The sequence below is a fragment of the Anas acuta genome, chromosome 15 (assembly GCF_963932015.1).
Source record: "Anas acuta chromosome 15, bAnaAcu1.1, whole genome shotgun sequence".
Lineage (NCBI taxonomy): Eukaryota > Metazoa > Chordata > Aves > Anseriformes > Anatidae > Anas > Anas acuta.
In genome coordinates, this window is record NC_088993.1 from 16,472,971 (window position 1) to 16,488,530 (window position 15,560).

At 50.4% G+C, this 15,560-nt stretch overlaps 2 protein-coding genes across 2 annotated transcripts in view; one reads left to right on the plus strand and one right to left on the minus strand.

Moving 5' to 3' along the window:
- Positions 1 to 1,108: 1,108 nt before the first annotated feature.
- SOX8 (SRY-box transcription factor 8) lies at positions 1,109 to 6,555 on the minus strand. Its single transcript, XM_068699220.1, has 3 exons — positions 5,711 to 6,555; positions 4,303 to 4,541; positions 1,109 to 3,424 (listed from the first exon to the last, which is right to left on the minus strand). The coding sequence occupies exons 1-3, from the start codon at positions 6,151 to 6,153 to the stop codon at positions 2,688 to 2,690; spliced, it is 1,419 nt and encodes a 472-aa protein (XP_068555321.1). The 5' UTR covers positions 6,154 to 6,555; the 3' UTR covers positions 1,109 to 2,687.
- Positions 6,556 to 14,051: 7,496 nt separating this feature from the next.
- Positions 14,052 to 15,560, plus strand: part of LMF1 (lipase maturation factor 1) — a 186,594-nt gene continuing 185,085 nt past the window's right edge. Inside the window, exon 1 of the mRNA XM_068698852.1 lies at positions 14,052 to 14,286. Within this exon, the coding sequence (XP_068554953.1) occupies positions 14,067 to 14,286 (220 nt within the window). The 5' untranslated portion in view covers positions 14,052 to 14,066. The remainder of the gene's footprint in view (positions 14,287 to 15,560) is intronic.

Consider the following 15,560-nt stretch of genomic DNA (forward strand, 5'->3'; position numbering starts at 1 on the left):
ATTGAAAGCTTTGGCATTAAACATCAAGAAGAAAGTAAAGATAAGCACTTATATTCCATCTCACTTTTTTTTTTCCCCTAAGCATGTCACTTTGGAGAGGAAGTCCTACATCTACATGCACAACAGGCAAAGCCAAAACGCATCAATTTTTCTAGCATGAGCTAGAATAAGTCTTGAAACTTGCATTGTAACTGGAGGGAGGGGAAAGAAGAAAAGAGTCTCCTCTGCAAGTTACTCTGCAGCTTTGGCTTATAGTGTAATAAAGTCATTTTGCCAGAAGTTTTGTAAATGAGCACAGAGAAAATGGTGTCCAGTTACAGACACTCTGGCAAGATAGGTCTTGGCAGAGGCTGCAAACAGATTTGCTTTGGGACTCTGTTGTTCAGACTTTGTTAATGTTCTTGAGCTTCATTAATTGTCATCACATTTATTTTCTCCGTGTTAAAACATTTTCCACAGGGCTGCACTGCAACCAAGCCCTGAGTGCGTTTCTCAGGCAGGGGCGGCTGGATTTCCCTAATCCCAGCCCTTTCCTCCCAATTAGGGCGCAGCCTGAAAATCTCACACGGGTTTGTCTCAACTGGTGAAACCAAACTGCAGCTTAGTTTATATAACCAAGAAAAAAAAAGTCACGAATGTAACTATTTTAATGACTGTATTTAAAAAAACCACTACATGCAACATATAATTTTGTTGCTATCATAATTAAGAGGTATTTACACGGGCTCACCAACCAGAAAACAGAATCTGTTACTGTAAAATTCCTACGTGCTGTACAGAACAAAATGAACCCAGCTAAAACCATGCAGTCTGACCTTGCAAAGCCTTACTCATGTGAGCAGTCTCACTGAAATCCTATGAAATCCTCAGGATTACTTGCATAGAAATATACTCCTTGAGGAAGTAAAAAAAATAAATTAAAGTCTCCTAGCAAGGCACCATTTAAATACAAGGAAAGGGAGCAAAGGGAGCAAGAATAAAAAAAAATAGAACAGAAATCCTTGGTCAACATATTTTATTCTGAGTAGCCTGTCTCTTTCAAAAGTGTTCTCCAAGTCACTTTTCGGCACAGAAATAGGCTGAAGTAGAAAGAAAACGTAACACAGACTTGATAAAAAGCAATTTTTAATTTTATCAAATTGATCTGTACAAAAGTTAGCATTGCTTAGTCAGAAGCTAGTGAAGAGAACAGATAAGTAACAGCCAAAGTCTTTCAAACTTTATACAGAAAAATAGATTGCATAAAAATGAATTTTCTGTATTTTCCCCCGCCCCCACGACCCCAAAAGGAAATATGCAAAAAATATTTTTAGAAAAAGAGTAGGAAATGTAGAAAAGGTAAAAAGATGATAACCTCTGAAATGTGTTTTTAGATTTACAAAGTTTTTAAAGGCACAAGTTACCATAAAATAGATGGTTATTATATGCTCAGCATACAATGGAAGAAGTAGAAATATATCAATGAAATATTAGTCTAAAACTAAGTACCTAAATTTTTTTTTTTAGTGGAGAAGATTTTAGTTTCACAGCTTGATGGATGATATCTGGTCCCTAGAAGCCAAAAATCAAAGCAGAAGTTGATAATTCCTCATTAAATTACATCTTCCTATAAAGTAGTCCTGGTTCTGAAAGTGTACAAAGATCCTGCAATGCCTTAAATCCAATTTGAACGCCTGAAAGCAGGTAGCCAGAAAAATATCTTGCTCTCTGCTCCTTTTGCAATTGTTTTAGCCTCCGAATTTAATTAGTAACTTTTGCAGCAAGCCCTTAGCGTTGCACTTCCCTCCCTCCTTATTTTACATTCCCATTTGAGTTTCCTGTTCATGACCAGGTCTGCATGAGGCAGATTCGTTCAGTCCCTCTCTCAAGCACGACTGCTGCAGCGGTTCAAAACAAAAAAACCCAAAAACCAAAGAAAATCTATAGACTCATAACACCATTTTATTGTATCATCTCCACTATTTTTATGCTCCCTCCCCGCCCCATCTTTAAAATCTTTTAAAATTCTACTTTTTGCACAAATTACTTCATTAATTAAAAGACAAAATAATACAGAACATAAATACATATTTAACAGATTTAAAAAAAAAACACTTTAAGCTTCCAAAAACAAAACAAAATGTTAATTACAGCCAAACCTTGCTTAGAAGAACTCTTGACTAAAAAACAAATACTTCAGACATTTAATTGGTTGGTCCCACCAGACTCGTTTGTTCCCACAAGATTGTTACATGGAATCGCCGGGTTTTCGGTTTTCATATGCGTTGGTCCGAGTGAGTTCTTGCCCTCAAGGTTGGTCCGTTTCTCACATTGCAATAGACCCTTAAAGTCTTGAACATCTTTCCTTTCCCCCCCCCGCCCCCCGCTCCATTTTTGCACTTGTCAGCTTCCACGACGAGAAAGTTCAGTTCAGTCCTCACAGAGGAGTCAAATGGTTCTGTCCTTCATTTATTCAAAAGGAATCACTGGTCCTTTACTTTTATTTTTTTTTCCTTATTTATTTAAAGAAAAATAGAGCTCTGTCCTTTCGGAGAGTTTTGAAGCAAGGGGACATCCAGTCGCAACGAGCAGAGTTCCCAGTGGCTCAGGAGGCACTTCGGAAACTTATCGCGGCACTCCACGTTCTTCGTCTTCATTCCTTCATTAGTGCATACGTTGGGGAAGCCCTCGGGGGCTCCACGCATCCTTTAAGGCCTCGTCAGGGTTGTATAGACCGGCTGGTCCCAGTTAGCAGTGGGGCTGTGGGCCGGCGGGATGGACAAGCCGTTGAGGATGGGCGTCGCGTAGGGGCGCCGCGAGGAGTGGAAATAGGGATACTGGTAGATGCTGGAGGGGTAGCCGGGGTAGGGGTTGTAGTAGTTGGAGCTCTGGAGGTCCGTGTAGTCACACTGGGAGCTGGAGAAGGAGGCGGCAGCCGTGGCGGTGGAGGCGGTGGTGGCACAAGCCTGGGCGCTGTAGGAGCCGTAGTCAGAGTGCGCGGGGGAGCCGTGGGACTGGTCGCTGTAGTGGCTGGGGCTCAGCTGCTCCGTTTTGATGTGCGGCCTTTGCTGGCCTGAGTCAGCAGACGACGGCGATGCCGAGGCCGGGCTTTTGTGAGTCCACACCTGGTTGGCCCCGCCGGTGCCCGTGGCCGAGTGGGAGTAGGATGCGCCGTAGGAGCCGGCAGCAGCGTTGGGGCCATGGTCGGCCGGCATGGCAGCGTGGCCATTGAGCGGCAGGTACTGGTCAAACTCGTGCACGTCGAAGGTCTCCATGTTGTTGATGACCTCGCTGCTCAGCTCCGAGATGTCCACGTTGCTGAAGTCAATGTTCTGGCGGCCGCTCTCCACGAGGCGGCGGCCCTCGTGCTTCAGCTCCTGCTTGCTGCCGTGGTGGAGGTCAGTTTTGGGGGTGGTGGGTGGGGTGGGTGGCCCGTGGGTCTGGCCTGAAGACAAAGGGACAGCAAGGCTTTAAGGAGAGCAGCCACAAAATACCCAGTGCCTCCATAAGGCACAAAAAACACTCATTCTTTCCCCATCCCAATAGGGAGAGGAAGAAATTTAGATGTATAGCCCCATGTTAGAAGTGGCTGACATCCCCCTGTGACCATATCCTCAGGTGGGATAAACTGCCTGCAAAGCTTGCAGCAAGGAGATTTTGGGCAGCAGCACCCCATGGAGGTCTTTCCCTGAGGCACAACAGGACAGCCCCACTGCACAAACTGCCCCTTGCCTGGGAGTGGAACCCAGGGGGACTCAGAGGGACCCCTGCAAGTGGGCAGCCTGAAGGCAGCCCTGCTTTCCTGGAGCAGAGCAGCTGTCCCTGCGGGCCAGGAAGGGGCCAGATCCCCAGCCAGGCTGGGCGAGAGCGCAGACGCGTCTGAAGCTGCAGGACGTTCGCAATCCTCCTGGAATCTGTTAACACGCACCCGGTGCCAATTCACAGCGCTGCTGAGAAGCAGGGAGATTTGGGGGGACGCTGCATCTATGGGGCTCACTCCCCAAGCACCCTTCACATGCTAAATGCATTATTAACCCTCTCACCCTGCAATTAATTTCCGTCCTGGTCCTGCAAAACTGGAGTCCTTTAGCACTTTGGGGCTTTCCTATTGCACAGTGGACTACACGAGCACTTAGTAACTAAAACTGTGGCCACATTCACAACCCGGTGTAAAACCACAGCTCTCAGGGCTTCAGATGCGCCCAGTCCCACCAATATTCCCGCATGAGCTTGGGGGCAGATGAGCCTGTGCCTGCTGGCAGGTTCAGGTCTCAAACCAACGCTCCCAGGACCTACAGGATTTTTGCCCACAGCGCCCTTTACCTGCGTGATCGCCGTGGTGGTGGGAGTCAGCCATGCCCCCCAGCCCGCTGTCCGCTTTGTAGATCTGCGTGCCCGCGTGGTGGCTGAGCTCAGCTCCGGAGTCGGAGTCGCTTTGCCCAGCTTTTACGCTTTTCCTCCTCCGTGGCTGGTATTTATAATCCGGGTGATCCTTTTTGTGCTGGACCCTGAGCCGCTCAGCTTCTTCCACGAACGGACGTTTCTCATTTTCACTTAACAAACTGGTTGGGGGTTGATTTTTTTTTGGTAAGGAAGAGAAAAAAAAGTCAAAATTAACATCATCCTTAGAAGTTTTTAAACTGTTTTCATACTCATATCCCTGCTTCCCATGCACCGACCAAAAAGTTTACTGCAAAACAAATTTGCAGTAGCAAAAAACTAAATCATACTGCAAATGGGTATTAAATTATCAATTATAGTATTTAAGTATGAAAAAAGCATCCATTACAGATAGATATTGTTAACCAGGCAAAGCAAAATCCCCCTGCCCATTTTAAATGCCACTTTTTATCCTTTAGCCAAATATTATTCCCATGTTTGTCCTACAAATGCTACCCCCTCGCCACAACCAACAGCGCTGCCCATTTCCAGCTTTGTTTAGTCCTTACAAAGAAACCACGAAGGCAATAGCAATAGGATTATTTCTTTTTAAACTCTTCCCCACCCCGATCTCTCTTTGCAAACTCGCGGGGAAGGCTCAGCCCGCAGTGGGAGCATCTCTGGCCCAAGCGGGTGGGAGAGATGCGGGTTTGGTGCAGTCAGAGCCGCTGTAACACGCGGTAAAGCGCAGCTCATCGCGAGCCCTGGAAAGCTGAGCGCCCAGCAAAAAGTTTGCATCAGTGGGTAGCGCTACAGATAACAAGGGAAATGAGAGAGCAGATTAAAATTACCGCTAAAGATGGGCTTGCTTAGTTTTACAGCTTGTTAAGCAGCAAGCAAGTAAAACCAGACAAAAAAAAATAGGAAAAAACATCGTAAGAGATGCACTAAGAAAAAAAATCGGAGTTTCTCGGGGACAGGGATGCTGGAAGCAAGGGCAGGAGGGGGCCGGGGCTGCACATCCCGGCTGGGGCAGGGGAAGTCCGAGGGTGCCGCAGCAGGGGCAGGACCCGCAGCGGGCTCGGCGCAGCGCCCGGCCCCGCAGCGGGGTTTTTCGGCGGCCGGCAGGCTGCGGGGGGATTCCTGCGCTGCGCTCCGGAACGGCTCGAGAATCCCCCGCGGGGCAGGCAGGCAGGCAGGCAGACGCGAAGGAAAGGAAAAAATAGAAAAAAAAAAAAACGGAAGAAGGGGAAAAAAAAATAAGGAAGAAAAAGAAGCAAAAGCGAGGGGAGGTCGGCGGCCGCGCACCCTGCGGGACCCGCTGAGCGCTGCGGGGCGGCTCGGGACTCACCGCCAGAGCTTGCCCAGGGTCTTGCTGAGCTCGGCGTTGTGCAGATGCGGGTACTGGTCGGCCAGCTTCCTGCGGGCGGCCTGCGCCCACACCATGAAGGCGTTCATGGGCCGCTTGACGTGCGGCTTGGCCTTGAGCGATCCGTTGCCCCGCACGGGCATGGGCACCAGGCTCCAGTCGTAGCCCTTCAGCACCTGCGAGACGGCGTCGCGGATGCAGGCGGGGAAGCGCTCGTCCACCTCGGCCGCGTCCACCTTGGCTCCCAGCGGGGCGGCGCCGGGGGGGCGCGGGGCGGGCTGGGGGGCGCAGCCCAAACCCTCGGAGCCGGCGGGGGACAGCGGCGAGTCCGAGTCCGAGTCCACGTGGGACATGGAGCTGGTGGTGCCCGCGGGGCTGCACGGAGCCTCCAGCGCTTTGTCGTGCTCCTCGGTCATGTTGAGCATTGGTGGCCGCGGGAGGGGCGGGCGGGCCGGCCGGGGATGGGGGGCGAGCAACAGGGTGGGAAGGGAAAAGGGAAGGGAAAGGGAGGGGGGGGGGGGGCGCGGGGCTGAGCCGCCCCGAGGGCGACCGAGTGCCCGGGCGGAGCGGCGGGGCCGCGCACCCCTCCGCGGGCTGCCGAAGGTTTAAAAAAAATAAAATAAAATAAAGTGGAAAAAAAAAAAAAAACAAATCGAGAAGTGGAAAAACGCAGGAAAAAACCGCTGAAAGTCTGAGATTTCGGCAGGAAAAAAATAAGAATATTTGGGAAAAAAAATAATTAAGGAAATTGGAAGTCTCGCTGCAGTCCCGGCGCCCCGCTCCGCGCCCCGCGCCCGCCGCCGCGCTCCACGTCCAGTGCGAAGCGGGGCCCCTGGCAACAAGTGACTTTAAGGAGAGGGCGAGAGGCTCCTCCCCCGGCGCCGCTTCCCATTGGCGGAGAGGGCGGAGCTCATTTACATAAGGGGCGTGGCCTTGCAGCTTTCCCGCCCTCCCGCCGCCCGGGCCCGGTGCCGCCGCTGCCCCGGGGCGCTGCGGGGGCTCCGCGCTGCGGGGGGACGGGGACGGGGACGGGGACGGGTTGCGAGCCCCCAGAGCCCCCCGACGGTCCCTGGTCGGCCCTGCTCGCCCCGCTGCACCCCCTCCCGGAGCCAGCCCGGCTTTTGCAGGGTTTGTTGGGAGCGTTTGGTTCTCGTTACCCGCCGATCCTGCCTCTGCTCGGAGAGGAGCGGCTCCCAAACCCCGGGTTTAGCTGCTGCTTCCCCGGGAAAAGCAAGATTTCAGCGTGAAGGACAAGATTTACAGGAAAAAAAGTGGATATCGGGCAAATGCTTCGAGTGTTTCAGCGTTTAAAAGTAATGGGAATGGGGGGGGAGCATGTTGTTTAATTGCTGCAGTGTATAATCAACATAAAACATATAAACTTGAAATAAAGTCTGTGCTTTGAGTTTCAATGTAACGCCGGCTGTGTCTGTGTGTGCCAGGACGTGCGTGTCGCTCCTAGGGGAAAACGCGTGCGCTCCGATAAAGCGCAAAGCAGGATTTTGTATTTTTTTAAAATTTCCCATTTCCTTATTAGTAGAATCTTTTAAAGATTTCAGCTTTCGGTTTCCATAGACACAAAGCGAATTACCTTTGGGCAAAGATTTTTTTAAAAATATGATTTTATAAAGTGTCACTGAAAAACAAAAAGCCATTAAGCCCCAAGCCATGCTACATCTGTTGGCCTCGTGAGCGAGGAATAACCGAAGGTCTCTTCCAGGGCCCAGGCCAAAGCTTAATGAGGTTGTGGAAGGGTTTCTGTGTCCCGGGGCTTCAGACCGGTGGTTCAGCAGAGCTGCCGGACACTTGGCAGAGCTTTTCTCAGTTGACAAATAAATAGCGTGCATTTCTGTAATGCCTGTCACTGCGGGATCTCAGAGCTCATAGCGCTAAGATTACCCCACTGCGTTTCTATGAGTCAGGTAAATTGTATTTCATTCATTTCAGAGGCAGCTGAGTCAAAGCAACGATTGCTGCTCTCAGTGCCTCTTCCAAAGGCAGCCTCTCTTGTGAGTGTCTTCCTTGGGAGATTCGAGCCTTGCTGCATGGCCAGGGCTGTGGGACAAGCTTGTGGAGGTGGGGATGAGAAATGGGGCTCAGATCCTCTCCTCCCTGCCTTCAGTTATATGACACGTTCCTGTAGCAGAAGCCCCCAAGGACGGCCGGGACTGGCGACGTTGGTTTTTCCCCCCGTGCGTGCTGCTGCCTCGCACAGCTCCCCGGCTCTGCCCCAGGCAGGGAAGTGCATTTCCCAGCCCACACGCTTAAATTCCACTTTGTCAAAAGCAGGGAGGAGGAGGAGGAGGAGGAGAACTCTCAGGAGCTGCTTCCTCTTACTCCGGAGGTGGGCAGGGGGAAGAGGTAGTGCCTGGAAAATGGGCAGGGCACGTCCCCTGCCTCACGTCTGCTTTGGGGGTCTTGCAGAAACCATCTCATGTCCCAGCAGGAGGAGGGAGCTGCATTGCCCTACCTCAGGCCCCCCTCCGAGCCACAATGAGTGGGTTCAAGTGGCATCATTTGTCTCACAGGGGCTCAGGCTGAAATTTTGGGCAACAACAGGCCCATGGAGTTTGCACAGGGATGGGCAAATGATGGAGCTGTGGGACAGGTCCTGTGGTGACATCCATGATCCAGAGCTGGCCTAATGCTTCTCTGTCTTGCCCCAAAAAGCGGTGGTAGGGCAAAGATGCAGCAGAGCTACCGAGTGAAGCAAGGAAACTATCTGCTGGCTGGGAAGGGCACAGACATCAGAAGAGAAAGAAGGGCACAGCAGGGACAGAAGTGACAGGTACAGCCAGGCTGCAGCTTCAGTTCCGCAGAAAGTGCGAGCGTATTTTTATCTTAGTGATTTTGTTTGCCGGGCTCCTGCTCTGTCCTGGTTCACGCCCTTTGGTCTTAACCAGAAGGGGTTATTTCCTCACCATCCCATTATACCATGCCTCAGCGGCCAAAGAAGAAACAGACCGCACAGCCTGCTCTGGGGAGCTCGTGCTCCCTGCTCGGGGGAAGCGATAGGATGAGCCGCTTCTCAAATTTCCATACATCTTGTCACTGGCGGTCATAATTTACATCTCGATGCTCTCTGGACAGAGAGTAATGTAAGTGATTCTTCCAACCAGCAGCTTATCAGTCTCGCAACAGCTGGGAGTGACAGCATTTGGTGCTGGTGTCTCCTGCCCTGTTTTTAAGGTGATTTGGGTTATTTTCTGACTCCCGGCTCAGCTCCAGCACAGCCAGCAGCACCTCTCTCAGGAGCGATCTCTGCAGCTCTGCGGGGATGGCTGTGCTGTGAATCCCACTGTGATTTTCTCTGACGTGCCAGGGAAAAGTTCCCAGCCCCAGGAATGAGAGTTTGCAGACAGAAGGAGCGGTCCCCAGTCCCAACCTCGGGACCTCCAGGACAAGGGTGCAGGTTGGGGAGAGAAGCACCAACATCCACACTGCCCAACGGAGGCTTAAACAGAGCACCTGAACGGGGTAGGCTTAGGGATTTGGAGTGGAACAGGGAGATAAAGAAGCTGCCTGTTCTTGGCAGAGCGGGCACATCAGGCACCTATACATGTAGGCAACGTTGCTTCGTTTTTTCTGAAGTCTGACACTGTCTCCAATAATGTTCCTGGCCAGCTTGCACCAGCATTGCTTGGGATCAGGCACTAAATACCACGTCTGTGTGTTTGGCTCCATCTCTTTGTCACTTGTCCCCTGGTATCCCTCGGAATCACCGTGGGCCAGGAGCACCCTGACCTCCCACCCCGGTTCCTCTCCTCTATACCTACTCTTTCTGCAAGAGCACTCATGTGCCTTGGCTTCAGACAGTCAGTGCCACACTAAAACAAGGGAGAGGACATTTTGTCATCTGTGTAAAGCAGGGAAATTGTTTTCAGAGCGTGTGGGAACTGTTGCACTCGTTGGGAAATGCTCTGCAATGTGCACTCCCTCCCTGGCTGGGGAGGCCCAGCCAAAAGGTGGGCTCTATCGTTCCATCTGACCAAGTGGCAAAGTTATCATTTTTCAAAAATTGGCTACCTTTGAACTGCGAGCAGGTTATACATGGGAATTTCAAAGAGCAAATAGAAAGGGCTTTACAGGGAGAAGAAAAAACAATCCCTAATCAGATAAGAGTAACCTATGCATCGTGTTAAAATAAGACTCTGACATCTGCAGGATTAATGCTCTGCCCAGAGGACACAGCAGTTCCGTGGCAGTTCAGAGATTTCTGTGAAACGAGGTTCAGTCCTTCTCAGGAAAGCTACTGATTTCTAACAGGAAAAAATAAATAAATAAAATAAATAAAAAAATAAAAGACCTGCAGTCTTTTAACTTGAAATTTTAACTTTCATTTAATTTTAATTAAAATAGCATCTGAAGAGCAGAAAAGCTTTGCTCTGAAGAAGAGCCGTAGCACTGTGTGCTTGTGAAGACTCCAGCACACAACCAGTGCCTGCTTGTACAACTCTAAGCCTGGATTTATATTGCTCAGCTGCTTGCAGATCCGTTTTGTTCCAAAATTTGTCATCCATTCGCATGAGATGAGCCCTGTTGCTCTGGATAATTTGGGAATCTAAGGAGTCAGATCCATTTGGAGGGGTAGAAGGGACAGAACCTGTTTGTAAATTTTAATGAGCGCTGCGGGTATTTGCTCCTCAGCATTTCCATAGCTCCCACCACTGTGCTGAGCTGTGCTCTCAAAATTCTTGGTGTCACCTGCACAGCAGGAGTGAAAAATGACCGTGTGCTCCCATCTGAGTTACTGCGTTCCAGTCACTGTGTGCTCCCACCACGGCAAGAACAAGTTTTTATTGTGCAGCCTCATCCAGAGCCCATTATTAGAGACATTTCTGTGGATTGCGAGGAGCTGGGACTCGAGGCTCGCATCCCAGTGACTGGAAGCAAGCTTGCACCCCTTGCACAGCTGCTGCAGTCTGCTGAGAATAGGGTGAAAAGAGAGAGGCTTAAATATTAGTTTAATATTAGTTTTTACTGCGTTAATGGGGTGCTGAGCTCATGTGTCCCTCCTTTTTCTGGACAGGAAAGGTTTGGCAGCTGCAGGACAAAGTTAATGCAGGAACACGTCCCCCAGCAGCTCTTTCCCAACCCACGAGCGTTTACCTGGCGCTGATACAAAAACCTCTGCACACCTGCACTGGGCAGGACTCCCCTGACCTCTCTCCTGCTTAAAATGCAAGTGGAGAGGAGTGCATGGGATTCCTATGTCCTGTCCTAGGTTTCAGCATGGCAGAGACATTAGTGAAAAAGGAACTTATTGTTAGAAAGCTTTAATTTCAAAGGCAATGAGTGCTTCACGAAAATCTTTACATGTTACGTTTGGCATAGAGGGGAATTTCTGCTAAAATAAAATAGCTCGTACTAACAAATGCTTTTATGATTATTAATTTTTAATATCCCAGGGGAAAACGTTAACGAGTGGCTTGTTCTGAGTTTTCGTCGTGCAGCTCTCGCAGCCTGCCGTTGCACACTGGTGCTGGCAGCCACGGACCCGGCGGTGAACGCAATCACAAACCCGAAAGGGACAGCCTTCTCTTTCGGTCTCAGAAAACTTGTATGTGTAAAGACCAAAACCAGCAGAAAGGAAAAGATATGTCAAGGTGTAATTCCCGTTCAAACATTCTAAGATACCAGTAACATGGCAAAATTTGGTTTTGAGTGATCACCGACACTTTACGATAACAATCACAGTTTAAAAGCCAGGTGATGCACTAGCAAGAGATCTGTTCCTTCTTCTTGCAGACTAGATGTCATTTTTTTCAAAATAATCGAGAACCGCAGTTTTATCACTTAGGATTACCACGATTATTAATTGTTTGTCCTAGAGTACCGCTTAGGAATCCCACTTCTGAATCAACACCCCCTTGTTACAGACGCTGTACAAATACAGTAGGAAAAAAAGTAATTCTTCCTCCAAAAATCCTTTTCAGTCCTAATCCTGCTAACCCTGGAGTTAAAGATCGGATTTCCACAGGGAAGGATCAGAGATTTTAATGGAAAAAATATTACCGCTGGAAAAATCTTGACTAGTGGAAGGAAGCTCCCAAATTCTTTGTGAGATCCCCATCTCCCATTTAGCAGACACAGCTGAATGCTCAGTGGGATTGTGTGTAAGAGTATTATATGTAAGTGAATGTATGTTTTCTTTAGAGGAGTCCCCAAATGTTAATGCTGCTTTACAAAATAGTTATTTCTGCACACATTCGCTTTCTCTGTTTTATTTAAACCCAATTCCTGGCAGCCAGAGGGGGGAAAGACTAGACCTGAATGAACACAGAGTAATTTAGGGTGCCAGGGACAGCAGGGTTGAGGTGCTGGTGGGGACAGCTGCTGGGTGCTGTGACAGTAAATGCTTGTTTCTCTGTCACTTTTGCAGCTGTTTGGAACACAGCAAAATAGGGTCGGGCGGGGGGACGTGGCGGCTCGCATTTTGTTGAATGAAGATCAGCATCAATGATGCCTCTGCGCCTGCCTGCGGGCCTGACATTTATGAATCGCTTTCCCTTTGAGACGAGGGCTCAGAGCCTCGCTCTTAAATATCTCGTTTGTGTTACTTGCTTGGTTTTTACGTTGTTTTCTTTTATGATACCTCTGTTTGGAAAGAGGGAATGCAAGCAAAAATCACATCGTGAAAATAAAAGCTAGTAAAAAAAGTGAGCAGAAAACCAAACACAGATGACAATCCACACAAAGCTGCGTACCAGCGCGAAGTGCAGAACGGAGAGGAGGTAATTTAATGTTGTAATCCACCATTTTATTGCGCGCTTTCCTTTATAGCTTGATCCATCTTCCAGTAGAGCTAAAGGGAAGGCTTCTATTGCCTTTTATGAGAGTTGGATCAGCCCGTTAGAGTAACAACATTTTTATGCAATTTAATATACTTAAACTTTGCAGCTCGTATCGATGCAAGGCGCCGTTGACACACGACGTCCCCCGAGCGTGGGTCAGTTTCGTTTGCTGCTCCTTGCCGCTACTGTCCCAACCTGCGCATCTGGCAGACCTCAGGGCGATCTTTTGCAATGGAAACCAACCGCGTTCAGCATCCCCTTCCCAGCTCCAATTATTCCCTTTTTCCTAAATCTTTAGTCTAAGCCCTCCACTTTTCCTCAGTAATTTCCTCAATTATCCAGTTTGTTTTACAGACATTGCCATTTAACGTGGAATTTGCTGTAAAAGTTTCATAAAGACCTCACAAAGGAAACCATTAGCTTACATCTATTTAAATTTATCTAGCCAAACCTTGTGGCTAATCCAAAGGGAGAGCGAAACTGCAGTGTACCCGCGGCCTTTAACAAATAGCTTATTTTTCTTTGCCTATACAATGCACTATTATGTCGTGTGTGTGGTGTGTGTGTGTTTTTTTTTTTTGTAATGAGAACAATGCAAGCAGCAGTGATGGGAAACTGGAAAAACAAAAGAGGCATTTATAAGGGACTGGTTTACAGTCTGAAAAGCATTGAATAATGTTACACCTGATAACAGATACTTTCTCAGAGACCAGCGCGCAGTTTAGCAGTGTGGTATTTACTCAGGCGGGATGCACCTCTAAAACCATTGATCACGACTGCCGAGGCCACTTTATTAAAATGTTTTTGGTTAAAGAAAAACACACAGAGCTCAGCACAGAGCCAAGTGTTTGGCGGCTATAAACTATACAAAGTAGAAATCACGGCAGCATCCGAAACAGCCGATGCGGCAAAGCGGGAGGGATTTTTGGTGAAATTGTGCACGGGGCCGGGTGCTGGGTGTTATGGGGACAGTGGGTGAGCTGCAAATTGGGGCTGGGGACCCGGGCTGGTGTGCGGCCCCAGTGTGTGACACTGAGCCGGGTGTCACCAGCACGCCTGGCACCGGCTTCTGCCAGCCCTACAGACCACGATGGAGAAATGGAGAAAGGGGTTTTAGAGCCACAGACTCATTAAGGTTGGAGGAGACCCCCAGGATCATCTGCTCCAACCACCACCCTACCACCACCGCCACCCACTAAACCGTGCCCTTAAGCACCATGTCCGAGCCAGCCCCTTCCCCTTTGCTCCTTTTCTGAAAAAACCGTGGCCACTTTTACTCCTTTTTCGACACTTCCTTCCTCATTCCCAGCTCTCAGAGCACACAAACCCCATTTTTATCCCCATTTCCCTCTCTCCCCCCCCAACCCCTCCCCACCCACCACCCCCGACGGGGCTGCGGGGCCGTGTGCGCGGGGGCACCTCCACCCCCGAGGACCCCCGGGGGACCCCCGGGGACCCTCGAAGAGCCTCGAAGGGACCCCCCTAGGACCCTTTAGTGCCCCCCCGGACCCCTTTATGCCCCCGGGGGCGGGCCGGCCGCACGCATGCTCTCTGCAGGCCGCGACATGGCGGCGCCCAGCGCGGCGCTGAGGCAGCGGCGGGCGGCACCGGGTGGCGGCGGCGGCGGCCCCGAGGCCCCGGGGAGGGCGGCAGCGGGGGCAGCAGCGGGGGCAGCAGCGGGCGGCGGGGCCGTGCCGCCGGTATCGCCGGGCACCTTCTGGCTCACCCGCATCGTGCTGCTGCGTGCCGTCGCCCTGCTGTACCGTGAGTGTCCCGGGGCAGTGCTGCTTGCCGTGGCTCCCGGGAGAGAGGAGAAAAAAAAAAAAAGGGGGAGCTGGATGCGAAATGGGGGCTGCAGGGCTCGTACACGGAGCCCTCGGCCCCCGGGGTGTGTGTGTGGCCGCAGGTCCTCGTGGTGCAGGGGTCGTCGCCCCGGCTCAGCCCAAAGCTGCCTCGGTTTGGGGTGGTGGGGTTTGGGGTGCCTGGGGGGGCAGAAAGGGGGTGTGGGGAGAGGCCTCTGCTTTAAAAAGCAGGGACAGAGTTAGGGGGGGTGCAAGGAGAGAGCCTGCACCCAGCTTTGGGTCTGAATGTCCTTTATTAAGAGGTGTCGTGAGCTGATGCTGTGAGAGAAACTCATTTCGAGGGATGCTGGAGAGCTAAAGCAAAGGAGCTGCACGCAGGACCAGAGGATGAGAGCGTCCTTTGGTGCCATCGCTGCCCAGTTTAAGGTGGTGAAGCTGCTTTTCCTCCTCAGCCCTGCGCCTTTGGCTCTCCTTTTGGCAAGCAAGGCACGGAGCCGTGCTCCGAGCCCGCCGCTGAAAAAATATTCGCAGCGAAACCCAAACTGACATGTAACACGCTACATTACAAATTTTAAACTTGCCCCAGATTTGTCCACAAAATCGTTAGGATTTGTAGGCTGCCAGCCTGCTTGGATTATTTTGCATCAAAACCATGCAGAAGTTGTAGTTTTGTATGGTTTTGACACGTGCTCTGTTTCTAGTTTGGTTTTAGCTCTCGGTGAAATGCGGGGTTACGACTCTTTCAGTCAAAATGAAAGCGATTCTGATATTCCCCCGTGTGTAAATCCAGACTGCTGAGTTTCCCAGAGCTCAGTTTGCAGTTTCCTTATGAACAACTGATCAGCATCCTCCACGGCGTGTTCTGTGGAGGCTGCTGCTTTCTGATGGTGGATTTGGGGTGTAAATGTATCGTGTCCTGGAACAGATACTGCCCCGTAGGCCGGCGGTGTGTTGGTGAGAAGTGAGGAGCAAGCATTGTGTTCAGGGTGATGCGAGTTACAGCGTGGAAATTTAAAAAAAGGGCACACGAAAGCAAGAGGAGGAAGCTGGGGTGGAAGGCTGCTGACTGAATGCATGGTGACAGCAAACAGAGGGAGAAGAGGTGGATTTGCTCAGAGAGGAGATGAGTGGAAATGCCTGGAAGTGGCGGGAGGGAACCCCAAAATGCTTTTGCAGTCCAGAGTGTGAGAACCCGTTTGAGAGCTATCCTTGGAGGAAGGATTGCAGGTGCCAGCA

What these genes read in the sequence shown, in the direction of transcription:
- SOX8 (XM_068699220.1), bottom strand. Translation starts at nt 6,153, where the DNA reads ATGCTCAACATGACCGAGGAGCACGACAAAGCGCTGGAGGCTCCGTGC. An exon ending in ACCCTGGGCAAGCTCTGGCG is followed by an intron (nt 4,542 to 5,710) that starts GTGAGTCCCGAG and finishes ACCCCCAACCAG; the next exon opens with TTTGTTAAGTGAAAATGAGA. An exon ending in CCACCACGGCGATCACGCAG is followed by an intron (nt 3,425 to 4,302) that starts GTAAAGGGCGCT and finishes CTTTGTCTTCAG; the next exon opens with GCCAGACCCACGGGCCACCC.